Here is a 14,829-nt window from a genome sequence, read left to right as displayed (position 1 = left end):
AATTCTGATTGGTTCCGAAGATATTTCAAAAAACAAACGAAATTTTGAAAAATCGATTTTATTTTTTTATTGCCTTATTTCTTACCCGATTTTAAAACGATTTGCTACTTTTTTTCATTCTACATGATGGGATTTTTAGATTTTAGACATTTGACGCTTATGTGACGAATGACAAGTATGAAATTTGAGTCATTTGAGTACGCAGTCAAATTAAAAAAAAAAAATAAAGTTCAGTCTCTTGGTGTAGCAGCAATCGCATATAGACATTAAAGGAGGCAAAGTGAGGGCAGAGATTGAATTTTGATTAATGGTGGCGGTCTCGAGGAGCTATTTATTGCCCGAGAACAGCCCCGTGTGCCCCAGCTCCTGTGCCGCCCGGTTAAGGTTTGTGTTCCGGAAAATTATATCGTTGAAAGCCGGAGCGAAATTGCCGTTAAGGGATCCCGGTATTTACAGAATTAAATTTGAATTTATGAAAGTTTGCTGGCGGGGGCAAACGCGCCTTTCATGTTGTGGCATTTCGAATTCCGTTATTGAATTTACATGAAATCTTTGTTTGTCTAATTTCGGTCTTAAAGAGAGCAAATAGAATTTCAAAATTTAACAGTAAAACAATCCATCCTAGATTATATTCTTCTTGATACCAGACCTCTCTCAGATAAATGCAAACAACCAGAAAAAAAATCAATATTTTCACAGACTAGATTGGCAAACTTTCTTTGAGCATTCTTTTTAATATTGCTTTAAAAGGAAAATAATAATTTAAGATTTGACTTCTTGCTCATTTCTTGCTAATTAACTAAAAAACTAATGACAATTTGCATGAATTGTCAGCTATGACGTTTTACTATAACACAACTTTGATAGTTAAGACAATCTAAGGAAGTGTCAACCTAATCCTTGAGAAGGCAGACAAAGCATGATTCCTAGCCTATACTTCGCACCACCATTCATTATCTTAATGATTACTGCTTAAAAACCGTCACAAATAAACCCCACAAACTTCAAATCATTTAACCTCGAACGACCTTGGCTTTCAGGCCAGATTTCCTTGCTTTCCGCTAAATTTCCGCTAATATCTCCAAGGATAAAAGGCACTTTTGGACTCCTCCACGCCGGAAAACAAATTAGTTGATTTATTTGGGCAATTTAATTAAACTCTTTTTCTTTTTTGGATTGATAGGAAGGACGATCAAATGTTAATTTATTTCGAATTATTTAAAGTTTTTAAACAAGAACTAGATAAAAAATAAGAGAAAGATATATTTTATACAGACTAAAATACTACTGTTAATGACGGTCCAAACAAAGTAACTCCTTTGGTTGATTATACACATTGATGCCAGGTATGCTATGCCGACGATGCCGCAATATTCTTGGAAGCCGAGAATGACCTGCAGAGGCAGCTCTTCAAGTTCTACCGAGTAAATCGATAACTTAACCTGAGCATATGCATCGAAAAAAGAAAAATCATGACGATCACTAAAGAACCACTCACATGTAAGCTCTTAATTAAAAGCAGGCATGGATTGGAGGCACTTTCATCTTAAACAATTAGAAGAAGAAGAAGAAGATCAAATCAAATCAAATGAGATAAACATCAACTATGCTTGAATTTCATTCAAATCATGGCGTGGAACTTGGTAAAAGATTGAAAGGCTTATTTGATCTGTGTTTTCGAAAACCATACTGAGGGTCACTAATGGTGTAGGTGGACTCCAGATATTTCGAAATTTGCTGGTTGACAAGTTTCTCCATGACCTTGGTGATTGCCGAGACTAAAGCAATCAAACGGTATTAATATTCTTATTACGTTTTTAATGGGCACTATTTTCTCCTTTTTTGGGTATTAGTCTACTACTAGTCTACTTATATACTAGTCTCCTCTGTTAGCGTAACAGCGGAATCTTACCTTGTGGCGTAAAACTTGGTAAAAGATTGAAAGGCTTATTTGATCTGTGTTTTCGAAAACCATACTGAGGGTCGCTAATGGTGTAGGAGATTTTTCGAAATTTGCCGATTAACAAGTTTCTCCATGACTTTGGCGATTGCCGGGACTAAAGCAATCGAACGGTATTAATATTCTTTTACGTTTTTAATGGGCGCTGTCTTTTCTCCTTTTTTGGGTATTGGTTGAATCCATGCAAGGTTCCAGTCTCCAGGGGAAAGGCCTCTTCTGTATGAAACGGAACAGTTTAGTAACGGTGGTGACAGCACGATCGCACCCTTTTTTAATACTATTGGTGGTATTCCATGAGAGCTGGTGGCCTTGTTGGTGTTTAAGCCTTTGAGTAACTATTTCTGGTATCGAATCGCCTTTGTTGGCAAACGGTGATATTTTACCTATTGGTCTATGATAGAGATTGATGTGAAGATCTGACTCAGCAAGTCTGCCTTTTCTATTGCGGTCATTGCAATGAAACTATCTTCCCTAATCAATGATGGGATTTTTGACCTGCAGAAACCTTAACCACCTTTTGCTACAGACCAGAATGATCTTGATCCATTTGGGCAATTGAGAAAATTGTTCTTCCCTCTCTCATTATATTTTTCTTTGCATGTATCGATTGTCTGCTTGCACATATTTTTCGCTTCCCTGATTTTACTTTAAGATCAGAGATTAATTTTGCGTTTCTGAGTAGGCTAATTAGATAATCATTATTTCCACTTAAAGCCCAGCCCAATTCAATAAATTCCTTACTTTTTATATTTCCACAGGTTCACCCACATCACGCGATTCCTAAATCTGGCCGATTTAGCACCTCACGTTTCCGGTGCCGGCTACACCTTCTTCGTGCCCACCGACTCCGCGTTCGCAGCCCTCGGCCTAGACAAAATGCCCGATAATTACCTCTCCAACGGGGAGGGTCTGCAGATTTTGCTCAATCACTTCGTGAAAGGACGTCTCTACGACAAGGAGTTAAAGAATGGAACGGTGCTAACGACGCTCGGCAATCAGACGCTCCTCGTGAATAGGACGGAGAGTAAGTAGTTGATTAAGGTATATAGTTGGCAAGATTAAGGCTGTAGGATTAAAAGGGGGTTTGTTAATTCGTTTCATTTTAGATAGGTTCAGTTATATTGCAGTTTCTTTTGAATTTCAGAATTTAGTTTTTACATATATTTTATGTTTTTTATTGAACAAATCAAATTAATCAATCAAGTGTTCCTCCAATCATGTAGTTCTCTCTTGCTCAGAAAATTGTCTAAAGACGTAAAAATATCTTCCCCTTTGGCAAAGAATAACATACATGTAATATTTGATATGCGGTTGTGAAAGATTTTAATAATAATAAGCCATTAACGACAATCTATTTTCTTTGATCTAAGCGTCATAGTCCGAACGTTTAAAACTTTTTGTTTTTTTAATCTTAACAAATCTTTGTTATAGGATACAACTTAGTAGAGTTAATTAAGAACAAAAAAATACTATTTTTTTGCTATAATCCAATATCCACTTGCAAAAATCCTTACCGGACTAATGTTCAAACTTCTAACGTTTATTCGCAGCTGTACAGGGCCGGATTTAAAAAGTTTTATGTCGATTTTTTATGCTTGTATATTTTTGACTTGAAGATTTTTATTTAGGATTATGCATGCGATATACAGGCTATCCCAAATTGCAGTGTCCAAATTTTATCCGCGCATTCTGTGTTCATAAAGCTTTGATTTTCTTTATAAATATATATCAAGAAACGCTTCAACTTTAATTATTCATAATTACAGCCTTCCTTTAACTCTCATACATTTAAATCCAAAAGAAATAATAATCCTACAATACACATTTAGAAGTAAGAGAAAACTATCATCATGATTAAAACTGCCACCTTTTTTGTATTTCTGTCTTTTAATTTCGCTAAAAAGATGCCAATTAAATTTGTTTAATTCATAATATAAACAGATATATGCCTTCGGTATAATGCGGCTTTAGATCAAAGAAAATCGATTATCATTGCCGTCATTTATACCAGGTAATGCATTATCACCACAATTAGTTTATTTTTCAGAAGTTAAACATACCCAAGGATATCAGAGTTAAAACACACACAAATCCCATCTATTTTTTTATTTTCAACAAACATCTGTTGCATACTGTATAGATGTATCTACATAAAGGAAAGATGGCAAGTAACAAGGAATATAATAGACTTAATCTAGCTCTAAAAAAATAAAGAATAAAAAAAGTAACAGAAACAAAAGCAATTACCTATTCTACGCACTAAGCAATTGAGACAGAAGCCTCTGTAATTTAACCTTAAATTGATCTTAGGAAAATTAATCAATGAAATACCTTTGTATGTAATGCTATTTGCAATAAAGTATATAAACAAAAGTTCTTGTATTTTTCGTCTTTGCTGCAGACATTCAAATTCAAAACTCTCAAGCATGATCCGTAAAACACCAAGTATGGGTAAACATGAAGCTTTCTGACAGATACCACAAATATCTTTTCTGCACCTTTTCAATAGGATCTATATTAACTTCTGCCTGTAGTGCCCATGTTACAGAAGCATACTCGAGATGGGGTCTCACCAAGGAGTTATACTATTTAGCTATTTAAAATGTTTTATGTTGATGATTGTTAGACTAAGTTTGCTTGAAGTTCACACCGAGATCTTTATACTCATACTTTCTGGATGATTCATATATTCAGTAAAATAAAATAAAAATTTAAAATTTTTTCCAGGTAACTGCTACATTAACCAAGCCCTGATATTAGAAAGCGAGGTATTCGTCTACAATTTAGGAACCATGTTCTACATAGACAAAGTCCTACACAATACCCTAAGGGTCCCACCTGTCCCGATAGCGGGGAATCCCAATACAACTCCGACTTCTACGGCTACGACTGCCTTGAAAAATTCAACTACCACAGCTCTAACTACTACTGAGCTGCCAGTGGAACAAGTTTCCATAAGGGATATCGAGAGAGTAACTGAGAAAATGTCTACAGGCGGAGATCCTGAGGTACTCTTTGGGGATGCTACCCATAAAGCAAGTGGGGATGATGATATAGAATATACGACGACGACGCCGTCGGTTAGTTCGGTGGCGGCAACCACACAGAAACAGAATATATCTTCACCAAAATAATTTAAAAAATTAATTGTTAATGGTTTTAAGTCATATCGTAATGTGTTTTGGTTGTAATCGAGCTGCCTGTATGAATTTTAAGAGAAAACCATCCAGTTTGTTTGAAAAGTCTCATTTTTATTACCATATCATATATAGTTACTTGATGTGTATCGTTTTGCTGTAAAGGCCATCATTTTACGCCCTATTTGTTAAAATAAGAAAAAGTAGACATAGTTTTGTCTGAAAATGTAAATATTCTTTTGCTTTGTCAAATTTTCTATTATCCAACCAATTTTTACTAAAAACAAAATAAATTCTATGAAAATTTGACTGAGCATGACGCTAATTTTTTAAACGACTGATCGATGTTAGTTTTTGCAATTGCTTTGCAAAATAATTGTTTATATTAATATTAAAAAAAAAGTGACAAGATACTAGTTAAATATATGTTGTATTTTTATTCAAATTTAAATAAAGTGTTCCATATGTATGCTCATAATAATATATGATATATAGTTATATTTTGGTAAAGGTAGGACATTCCAATAGTTGCAGACTAGAGAAGATCTCAATAGATTCTTATTAATGGCTCCATATAAACTACCTAAATTGAATTTTAATATTCCACTAAACTTGATATTCACGTAAATAATGCATCTGTAGGATTTATATGTTCTCTTTGATTATATAAAAACTATTTTAGTATCAATTCTTATTAGTGCTAATATTTTGTTTATTTCTAAATAAATAATATTTAAACTTTAATGTTATTTTTATCAATACCTTAAAAACGCACGTCTCGAAATTCTGTAAGCAAAAATTAAATTTAAAGAATTCTGTTTGTCTCTTATAGTTTAGAGTAACGTAACCACTAATAACTCCTTTTTTTGCAATTAAATATCCAGGTATGCTGTGTTGTAGCATCATCAGACTAATCCAATAATCTGTTCGCCTGATTCATCAGGCTTCACCTCGCCGTCCACGACCTCCAGTTGACTGGATTGATCAGCATAAGAAGCGTCAGTCATTCTCAACTTTTGAAAAACGTAACCAATAGTAAATTAAACTAAAGGGGAAATACTTAAAAAATCAATTCAACGATAATTCGATATTTGGGTGAAGAATTGAAGTGTTTAAATTGGTGTCTTGTATCAGCAACAGCTCTAGCAAGTCTAGGGCTAAACCTTCTCGCCAAACTATCCCGACTCTGTTTACTGAACCATATGCGCACTTAATTTAAAGACAAAAAGACTATGATCTCTACACATCAGGTATCTCACTTAAGTCTTACTTCGGAAGTCAAGTAACATGATTTGTTACCAAAAGGAAGCAATGACCAGAAAGCATACATCTTATATGAATGAAACATTACTCCCAATTAGTAGAACATTGGGCTTTCTAACGTACATATAGCTTATGCTAACGTACATATTGTCTGGAACCAAACCTGATCAACCAGGTTTACCGAATCCTAGACCATGTTCAAAGAATGGCATGAGCCATGAGAACCACAGCAATTAGAACTAGATGGAAAATTATTGTGTCTGATGCCTTTGGATTAATATCGAGGAAGCCGTCTTACTAACAATGAGTCGCTTTAGCTCTGTTGGAATCAGTATGAATCAACGAATAATTTTTAAAATCTTGGTTGTGTTGAAAACTAAAATTATTCCGTTGCGTTTAGTTAAATTATGATATTTTGATAATTTAGGTGTCCTAGTCACCCTCAGTAAACTTAAGAAACACATGGGTGAAGAATAAATTTAATGGTGAGTTGTAGTAGAGTCTAGATTTGTCTATAACAGAAAAAAAACATCCTAACGAAATAATAAAAAGTCTTGGTTAGGAGTTGAAAAATCGAAAATCCGCTGCGTTTAGTTTACATATGGTATTTCGTTTACATTCAGTTAAGATACTCATGAGTGAATAAGAAAATAAACTGAAGGCAGTTATAGTTAAACTCCTAGATTACTCGTACTTGAGAAACAGCTTAATCGAACAACATCAGAAATCCAAAGTAGGTAAGAACGCCCCTTTATCGCTTGCAAAATAAAAAAATTATTCCGCTGCGCTGTTTAATTATGGTGTTTCCATTTCTTTATTTCCGCGTTCTCTAGGGTTTCTCTGGTTGTTTCAACCGAGAAGTCGGAATGATGTTTAGCAAAGAACTTAAATATACACAATATTAAAATTTATTGATTTAATATAAATATATTTACACAAAAATAAGTTTTCAAAATCTGAACTTAAGAAATAAAAATTCTTCCCTTAAGAAGTTAATCTTGCACGAATGTCATTGGCCTAACAGTTAAATTTCAGTGCATTCTGTCCAAAGAGGATGAGATTTATCTTAGAAACTTAAGGCAGTACAAAAAAAATTAACATACAACATATTAGATTACGCACAAGAAATTATAAAAATGTATTAAAACTTGTATTAAGCATTAACTATACTTATAATTAGTATTATTTTGGGTTACATCGCACCGTTGACTAGACTGTATATTAGTAGGTACTTATAGGTAAATTACAATTCATTACGTATATATTTATACATTAAAAAAGTGTATATTTTTATCTTTTACCGACGTTTAACATTACATTAAGATTATTTAAAAAAATCCTGTATATCTTATTTAAATATAAAAGTTTTAAGAGTTATAAGATTGAAATTTATTCATTTAGTGTTGCTCCAAGGCCAAAAAAGGTTTTTCACTTTTAACATTACCTTCCTAAAGCAAATTTGTTATTTCAGATTAAGCATCCCTCAGTGAAAACTTTTATATGGAATCCTAAGGTCAACCATAGTTCATATTGGGTACAACTAGCCATGCGCACTGACTCCTCCCTCTCTTTAGACTTCCATAAATGCGTTCCACTGAAAAATGCCAAAAACATCAACGATCCTTCGGGGTAGTAACACCCCCAAAAAAAAACATTTTTTTCTAAAATCCCTGCATAGGGCTTTTGTGTTAAAACTCAGAACGTGGCTATACTCGTTCTGATATAAACGGTACTGGGACCGAAAAGTTTGGTTCCAGAAAGCCTGAATCCTTTGTGACATCTTCCGATTGTTCCAAATTATCTTCAATAACTTCTGAAATGAATGCTTGTATCCTGGGAGGCAGAAAAAGCTCTTTAACGTCCTGTTTGCACCTTAACGTTTTAACTATGACTGCTCTACATCTGTCTTGAAGATTCACAAAGTCTCTTCTCATATTTTCTAGTACCATTTGGGTTTTGGCGGCTGTGGAGCTGATCATTGGAAATAGTGGCTCTTTGATTTCGTTGAGACCTCTGAAGGCTACTCCTAGACATTGCCCATCTTTGTAAAACGTAAGGGTGCCTAAAGTACAGGCCTAAATTATTAAAATATTATTTAAAATTAAGTCTAAGAAATTCTTACCGGTTATTCCATCAAATAGAACACCAATTCTTGTAGTGACATTTTCCCTAAATGGTTTGGTATAGTAGGACCAATTTCCATTATGCCAGATAAGCCCTTTATGGGAAAGCCCCCAGCTATGATTATCTATACCAAGAAGATTTACAAAAGTGTCCCCATGTAGGGACGCTTTTCTGGTGCCGATACCAAACATCATGCTTGTTCCAAATATTCTTCTAGATAACTGCAATTCCCAATAGTACCTTCCACCATTTAAGATGCGGGTGCCTCGGGCCCCGGCAGTACTGCTACTCCAATTTGGATGAAACCGAGCGACTCGGCTATTTTTTCCAGTTAAAATTACCTGAAATAGTCGTCAAAATGAAATTCGTTCGTAAATTTTAATATTCTCTCTTACCTCATGACTGTGATCATCTTTATCCCAAGTCCAGTAGTCCTCACAAGTTAATTCCAAAGCATTCCAGCATGGTTCCTTGGGAGTTTCGTTATTTTCCTCGGATGTCATTTTATGTTCTTCTGGCTGCTAGGATGACTCTTGAAGTGTCAGGACGTGTAGATTGGGAATAGTATCATTGGGCCTGGCAAAGTAATTAAAGGTAATTAATAAAAGTAATTAAGGCAAAGAGAATAACTAATACAATAATAAACACTAATTAGATATGATGTAATCATCTCAGGTATATGTACATTTTTGGGATAGTAAATATCTTAGGGTATTGTTTAAGGAAAAAATACTGATTATTTCATTTCCTCAATTTAGAATTAGACGTATCGCAAATAAATGTTTTTTTGTTATTTGTTGTTATTTTCAATTTTTTAAATTTTATGTTGATTTTCTTTTAGAAGTTTATTATACTATGGATTTGGTGGTGTTCTTTGACGAATGCAATAAAAATACTAGTCTTATTTTCTGTAAAAACTTAGATAGCCACTAAGTAGTTACACTAATTAGAACATGTGTTAGGAAATTAAAATGGGTTAACATTAGGAGAATTTAATAAAGATTAGTATAAAGAAATTACATTTAGTTAAGTTTGATGACTTTTAAAATAGTTTTAGAGAAAAATTGACGTGACTTTAAAACATGAAAAGATATAGTGTGTTCTACTGAAATTAACGGTGATGCTGCTCGTTTAGTGTAATAGAGACAGACACAAAAGTTTCAAATTAAACAGCATCGTTTTAAGGCAATGTGCCATTCATTGCGAGATATGCTGTATATATGATACAGAATATACAGGTTGGGGAATGCATGCGTCATATTTCGCCTTTAAGCACCTTTCTATGCGTAATGATCAATTCCCCAACCTGTATATTGAAATAATACGCTAAAACTGAATATATACATGAAAAATTGGCGCGTAATAATAAACTAAAGTAATTATAATAAACGTAATGGCGCTATTTAAAAACCCAAAACAATTCTAAAAACATTGATATAAAGATAAAATACTCAAAATATAGCTGGAACATTTTCGAAACATTTAGGGATATTCTTTCGTCAAATTACAAATAGTAAAGCTGAGACTTTTCAATATTCTCACAGTTGCCCAGATAAGAGATTCGTCTCATTACATTTATTTTATATTGAGCACTTAAATCCAAGTTTAAAGATTCCTTCTTTATGTTAGAACTTGAAAAATCGGATTTTATCCTTAAATATAAAAATGATTACATACTTAGAACAGAACTTATCAGGTTGACTGAAAAAATGTGACTTTCGTTCCTGATTCGAACTTCCATAACGTCACATTGAACAGAAACTTTTTCTGCAGGTCTTACTTATGGCGTAACTAATTTTCATATTTATTTTGTGAGATGGCGCTCTACGGTCATTTTGAAACTTAAAGAAAAAAATGCTTTTAAAGTTGTTTATACCTTATATATATATATACAGTACTCAAACTTTTACTAAATACAAAAAACCTGTTAAAATTACTGAGCAAAATTATATAAGGAATGAATTTATTTTTATTTTAAAATTCAGGTTATGGCTATGTCATTCCCTCAAGTGTGTTAGTAGAAATTTGCCGCTGCAGCGCTACAATCTCGATCAAAATCAGCAATTAAGCCAATCCAAGATTTTAGAAAAAGATGAGTTCAAAGTTAATAAGCAAGGTGGAAATTTTTGGCGAAGAAAACTAAAATTTTCATAATAGCACATACCTATAAAAAGCACAAAGCATTTACTGCATAAATTGCTAAATATATTCATACAGAACTAACTAAAAAGAAAAACATTCCTATAAAAAAACACCTGATTTGATAACAACGAGAACGTATCGATTTTCTCGCTAAAACCTCTTCCATTAAAAAAAATACATTAAACGCCCACACGTTAATAAATAAAATAATAATCTTACCTGCTACTTGTAGATGAACAGTCCGTAATATTTCTTTTATAACTGCACCACATAGGTATTGCACTAAATCACTACTAAAACCTAAAAAAAGAAAACACTTGTACACTTTTCAAGAAGGGATTAGGTTTGGGAAATACGATGCGCGGAGCGTCACTACGCACCATTGGAAGGGCTGAGGAGACGGTCTGACGTAACAGTATAAGGGCCAACTCTTGTCGATTTCGTATAAAATGATTGGGGGTGAGTATTGATGGGGTGAATAATTTGTATACTAGAGAATTGGATGTTTTTTAGCAAAATCCAATTGATAGATTTATTTTATAGTGGGGATTACATCCGAATTGTTTCATACCGAACAGATTTACGTAAACTTGACAATAAAAGATTGGTTATTAATCAAGAGTTATGTATTGTCAAAATGCGTTTTTGGGTAGGGGGTGCAAACCACCACATGACAAGTGAAATTTAAATAAATAACGGTAGTAATCGATCAAAGGGATGAAATTGAGACAAAAAGTGTTTTATAAATTTGAAATAATTATTTCTAAGATTTTCATGACTGAAAATACGAATGTTTTGTAAAAAAAACGTTTTTTTCACGGTTTTCAGTGTAATTTGTCAAATAACTCGAAAAATTCGAAATGTATGAAATAAACTAAAATATGGAACTGAAGTTGTTAATGAGAAATCAACATAAGTACTTAAGGTCAAATACTTTCTTAAGTACCTACAGAAAAGGTGGGGGTTTCAAGTCATTATTATAAAAATTTAGAAAGTTATGAAAAAAGTAATATGTATGGTTCAATTTTCTTAATTTCCACAAAAAAAATAATTTATGAAGAAATTATGATAAAAAATATATATATAAATTAACAAGAAATCCCAACAGTAAAAAATTTTGCTTTTTAATTTTTAATGGTTTTTATAATTTAAAAATTAAGGGAGTCATACTTGACACACAGACTGGATCATATAATTTATGAATCTTTATATTTTTTTATTAATAAATAGTGATTTTTAAATAATTTCAGTAATATGGTGTACACCGAATATTCTTTTAATCAAATTGAGAGGTGGTTTTTAAGAATTGGAGACTTAATATACTTTAAAAAGTTAAAAATACATGATGCTCAGTTATATCTATTATATTACATCATTCCTAATTTTTTTTCCTAAATCTTATTATTAGGGGTTATTATTTAAATAATTGAATTTAATATGTATTTTATTTTAACTATTTTTAAATTAGATATAATAAATTATAACAATACAAACTAAAAACCGGTTAAAAATTTATAATTATAATATACTTGTAATATATTTCTAATACTGGTAATATAAATACCCTATATTTAATTAAAATGATTATAAATACTCAGAACTACCTTATTAAATATTAATTTGATGCTTCAGCTGAATATATATATATATACCTGAAATGTTTTATGATCTAAAACAGGTAAGAGCTTTATATAATTAATCAGAATTGAGAAGATATTTTTGACATGTAGGTATTTATTGTTCAAAGCAAATTTCTTGCTCTAATAACTTTAATCCCTTACATTTTTTAAAGAAAAAGCTTTTAAAGTCAGATCAAGTGGTAAAGAATGAACCATCAGTAACAGTAAAAACGCAAAAATGCAAAAAATCCTTAACGAATTCTAAAACAATGACGATTGGTGGACAAATATAGTTTCTTTAAAGATTTTTTTTTCTCTAATAGGATTTGGACTAGGTACTTTAAAGAAAGGTATAAATGTTCTTATAAAGGGTTTTTGTGGGTATTGATTTATTTTTAAAGTTTTTGCTTGCAAATTTTCCCAATATAAAATGCATGATCGATGCACTTTTAAAAATAATGTAACGATCTAAACGCCCGCGAATATACCAGCTATTCTCCATTATTCGGGGATCAAATTGACACCCTGTATATCGGTGACTGTTATTTTTATTAGTAATCTAATTGTATTAAAATGTTTCTTTTTAATTAGAGTTTTATTTTAAAAATTTTATTTACATAAGACATTTTTGGATTTTAACAATCATGTGTACATTTTAAAAATGTGAACATGCTTTTTGTAATTATGTTGGCCGATATGAAGATTGCATAGGGTCATTTAATAATAATAATATAATAAGTGTTAATGTTATAACAGTAAAGCATACTTTAACGTAGGTTCCTTAAAAAAATTATTAATATCTAAAAAATACCGCGTAAATATTCCGCGATTAATGCGCGGAACTTTCCGCCCGAGATATAGTAAAGCTACCATAAGTATATTTTAACAACCAATTGACATTGTCATTGCTGTCAAATGTCATAACCTCCTTTCCGCACCTGTCAAAAAAGGTGCAGGTTGAGTTTTTGAGCTTTCCTGTGAAAATAAATTTAACTAAAATTTCAAAAAATAACTTAAAATCATGGCTTCGAGAAACCAGAGACGCCCTGTTGAAAATGATCAGACGATATCCTACGTCCAAGCAGACGGACTTGTAAGTACTGGCCAAAAATAGGGTTATAACCCCATTTCAGTTTGAACTAAACATATTTTCACATTTTAGGCCGTTATGAAAATAGTTAAGCATTGTCATGAAGAATCAACTACAAACTTGGACATTGCCCAGGGAGCTCTGCTTGGTCTAGTTGTAGAAAACCGCTTAGAAATAACCAACTGTTTTCCATTCCCGAAACAAAGTGATGACACCATGGACGAGGAGGAATACCAGCTGGCCATGATGAGGAGACTCAGAAGAGTAAACGTCGATCATTTCCATGTTGGATGGTACCAGAGTGCCGACGTTGGCAACTTCTTAAGTTTGCCTTTGTTGGAATCACAGTACCACTATCAAACTTCAATTGAAGAATCTGTAGTGGTTATTTATGACACTCAAAAGTCTTCCAGGGGATTCTTAACCCTTAAAGCATACCGCCTAACACCGCAAGCAATAGATATGTACAAGGAAGGAGAATTTACTCCTGAGGCTTTGCTAAAGTTAAAAGTTGGTTTTGAGAACTTATTCACTGAAGTACCATTCTACATTAAAAATTCCCCATTGACCAACATCATGATGTCTGAATTGGCTGAAATGGTTCCAGAAGAAGAAGGTTCAAAATTCTTAGATTTGGGTACAGCCACTGTACTTGAAGGGCAACTTAGATGTTTGATGGATAGAGTTGATGAGCTCAATCAAGAGGCCATCAAGTTCAACAGGTATCAACAACTTGTTAGTAGACAGCAACAAGACAAGCACAGGTATTTGGCTAAGAGAGCACAAGAAAATGCTGCAAGGGCTTCTAAGGATGAACCTCCATTACCTGAGGAGGACATTAACAAATTGTTCAGGCCTCATCCAGTGCCACCAAGGTTGAACCCAATGATCATTGCCGGTCAGATCAACACATACAGCCAAGCTATCTCTCAGTTTTGTTCGCAATCTTTGGCCAAGCTTTATATTACACAAGCACTGCAAAATGCCAAGGAATCTACTTCAAATAAATAGGTTTGTTCAACTTTTATGTATCAATTTTATTTCATTTCTAATAAAATTTGAGTGGACTTAAGAATAATAGTGTTTTTAGAGTTTCCTTTGAATAAAAGAACTTGCTTTTGGTATATTTAAATTAATATTTAATTGGCAGCATTATTTAAATCATGTCTAAAAAACAAATTATTTTCTAATTTGCATAAGTTTGTTGTTTGGTGAATATATGGTCTTAATAAGTAAAGAGAAAATAGAGTTGAATCTGGTAGTCTGTTTCTGTGAGTACATATTGTGGGTTTAAAAGCAAAGCCAAATTTTTCATGTCTACATTAAAGGTATGTTCTTTGGTGCAAAAACCAACTAGTTAATCAAACTTGTTTTAGTATTTTGTTTTGCAAATACATTATGTTTACATATCAATAATACACATAGGTATATTAAAAGTAATGTTTCTTTGAGGCTTTTAGTTTTCTTTTGTTCCAATAAATTGACATCATTTTT

General features: G+C 32.6%; 3 protein-coding genes across 3 annotated transcripts in view; 2 read left to right on the top strand and 1 right to left on the bottom strand.

The window, feature by feature from the left end:
- LOC126743773 (transforming growth factor-beta-induced protein ig-h3) overlaps positions 1–5,841 on the top strand; it is a 66,531-nt gene extending 60,690 nt beyond the window's left edge. Inside the window, exons 6-7 of the mRNA XM_050450994.1 lie at positions 2,719–2,984; positions 4,688–5,841. Coding sequence (XP_050306951.1) covers positions 2,719–2,984; positions 4,688–5,094 — 673 coding nt within the window. The 3' untranslated portion in view covers positions 5,095–5,841. The remainder of the gene's footprint in view (positions 1–2,718; positions 2,985–4,687) is intronic.
- Positions 5,842–7,252: 1,411 nt separating this feature from the next.
- LOC126743724 (SPRY domain-containing SOCS box protein 3) lies at positions 7,253–10,999 on the bottom strand. The gene is made up of 4 exons (XM_050450938.1): positions 10,846–10,999; positions 8,880–9,060; positions 8,483–8,825; positions 7,253–8,422 (listed from the first exon to the last, which is right to left on the bottom strand). The coding sequence occupies exons 2-4, from the start codon at positions 8,985–8,987 to the stop codon at positions 8,067–8,069; spliced, it is 807 nt and encodes a 268-aa protein (XP_050306895.1). The 5' UTR covers positions 8,988–9,060; positions 10,846–10,999; the 3' UTR covers positions 7,253–8,066.
- Positions 11,000–13,160: 2,161 nt separating this feature from the next.
- On the top strand, positions 13,161–14,413 carry LOC126744049 (eukaryotic translation initiation factor 3 subunit H). Its single transcript, XM_050451372.1, has 2 exons — positions 13,161–13,338; positions 13,408–14,413. The coding sequence occupies exons 1-2, from the start codon at positions 13,267–13,269 to the stop codon at positions 14,344–14,346; spliced, it is 1,011 nt and encodes a 336-aa protein (XP_050307329.1). The 5' UTR covers positions 13,161–13,266; the 3' UTR covers positions 14,347–14,413.
- Positions 14,414–14,829: the final 416 nt, after the last annotated feature.

The sequence above is a fragment of the Anthonomus grandis genome, chromosome 13, assembly GCF_022605725.1.
Source record: "Anthonomus grandis grandis chromosome 13, icAntGran1.3, whole genome shotgun sequence".
NCBI lineage: Eukaryota > Metazoa > Arthropoda > Insecta > Coleoptera > Curculionidae > Anthonomus > Anthonomus grandis.
This window is presented reverse-complemented; position numbering and strand designations above follow the sequence as displayed.

Bases quoted from the DNA above. Each gene is read 5' to 3' on its own strand.
- LOC126743724 (XM_050450938.1), bottom strand. From the start codon at position 8,987: ATGACATCCGAGGAAAATAACGAAACTCCCAAGGAACCATGCTGGAAT. The intron at 8,826-8,879 runs GTAAGAGAGAAT...CGACTATTTCAG, and splicing joins AAGATGATCACAGTCATGAG to GTAATTTTAACTGGAAAAAA. The intron at 8,423-8,482 runs GTAAGAATTTCT...CCTGTACTTTAG, and splicing joins TCTATTTGATGGAATAACCG to GCACCCTTACGTTTTACAAA.
- LOC126744049 (XM_050451372.1), top strand. From the start codon at position 13,267: ATGGCTTCGAGAAACCAGAGACGCCCTGTTGAAAATGATCAGACGATA. The intron at 13,339-13,407 runs GTAAGTACTGGC...TTCACATTTTAG, and splicing joins ACGTCCAAGCAGACGGACTT to GCCGTTATGAAAATAGTTAA.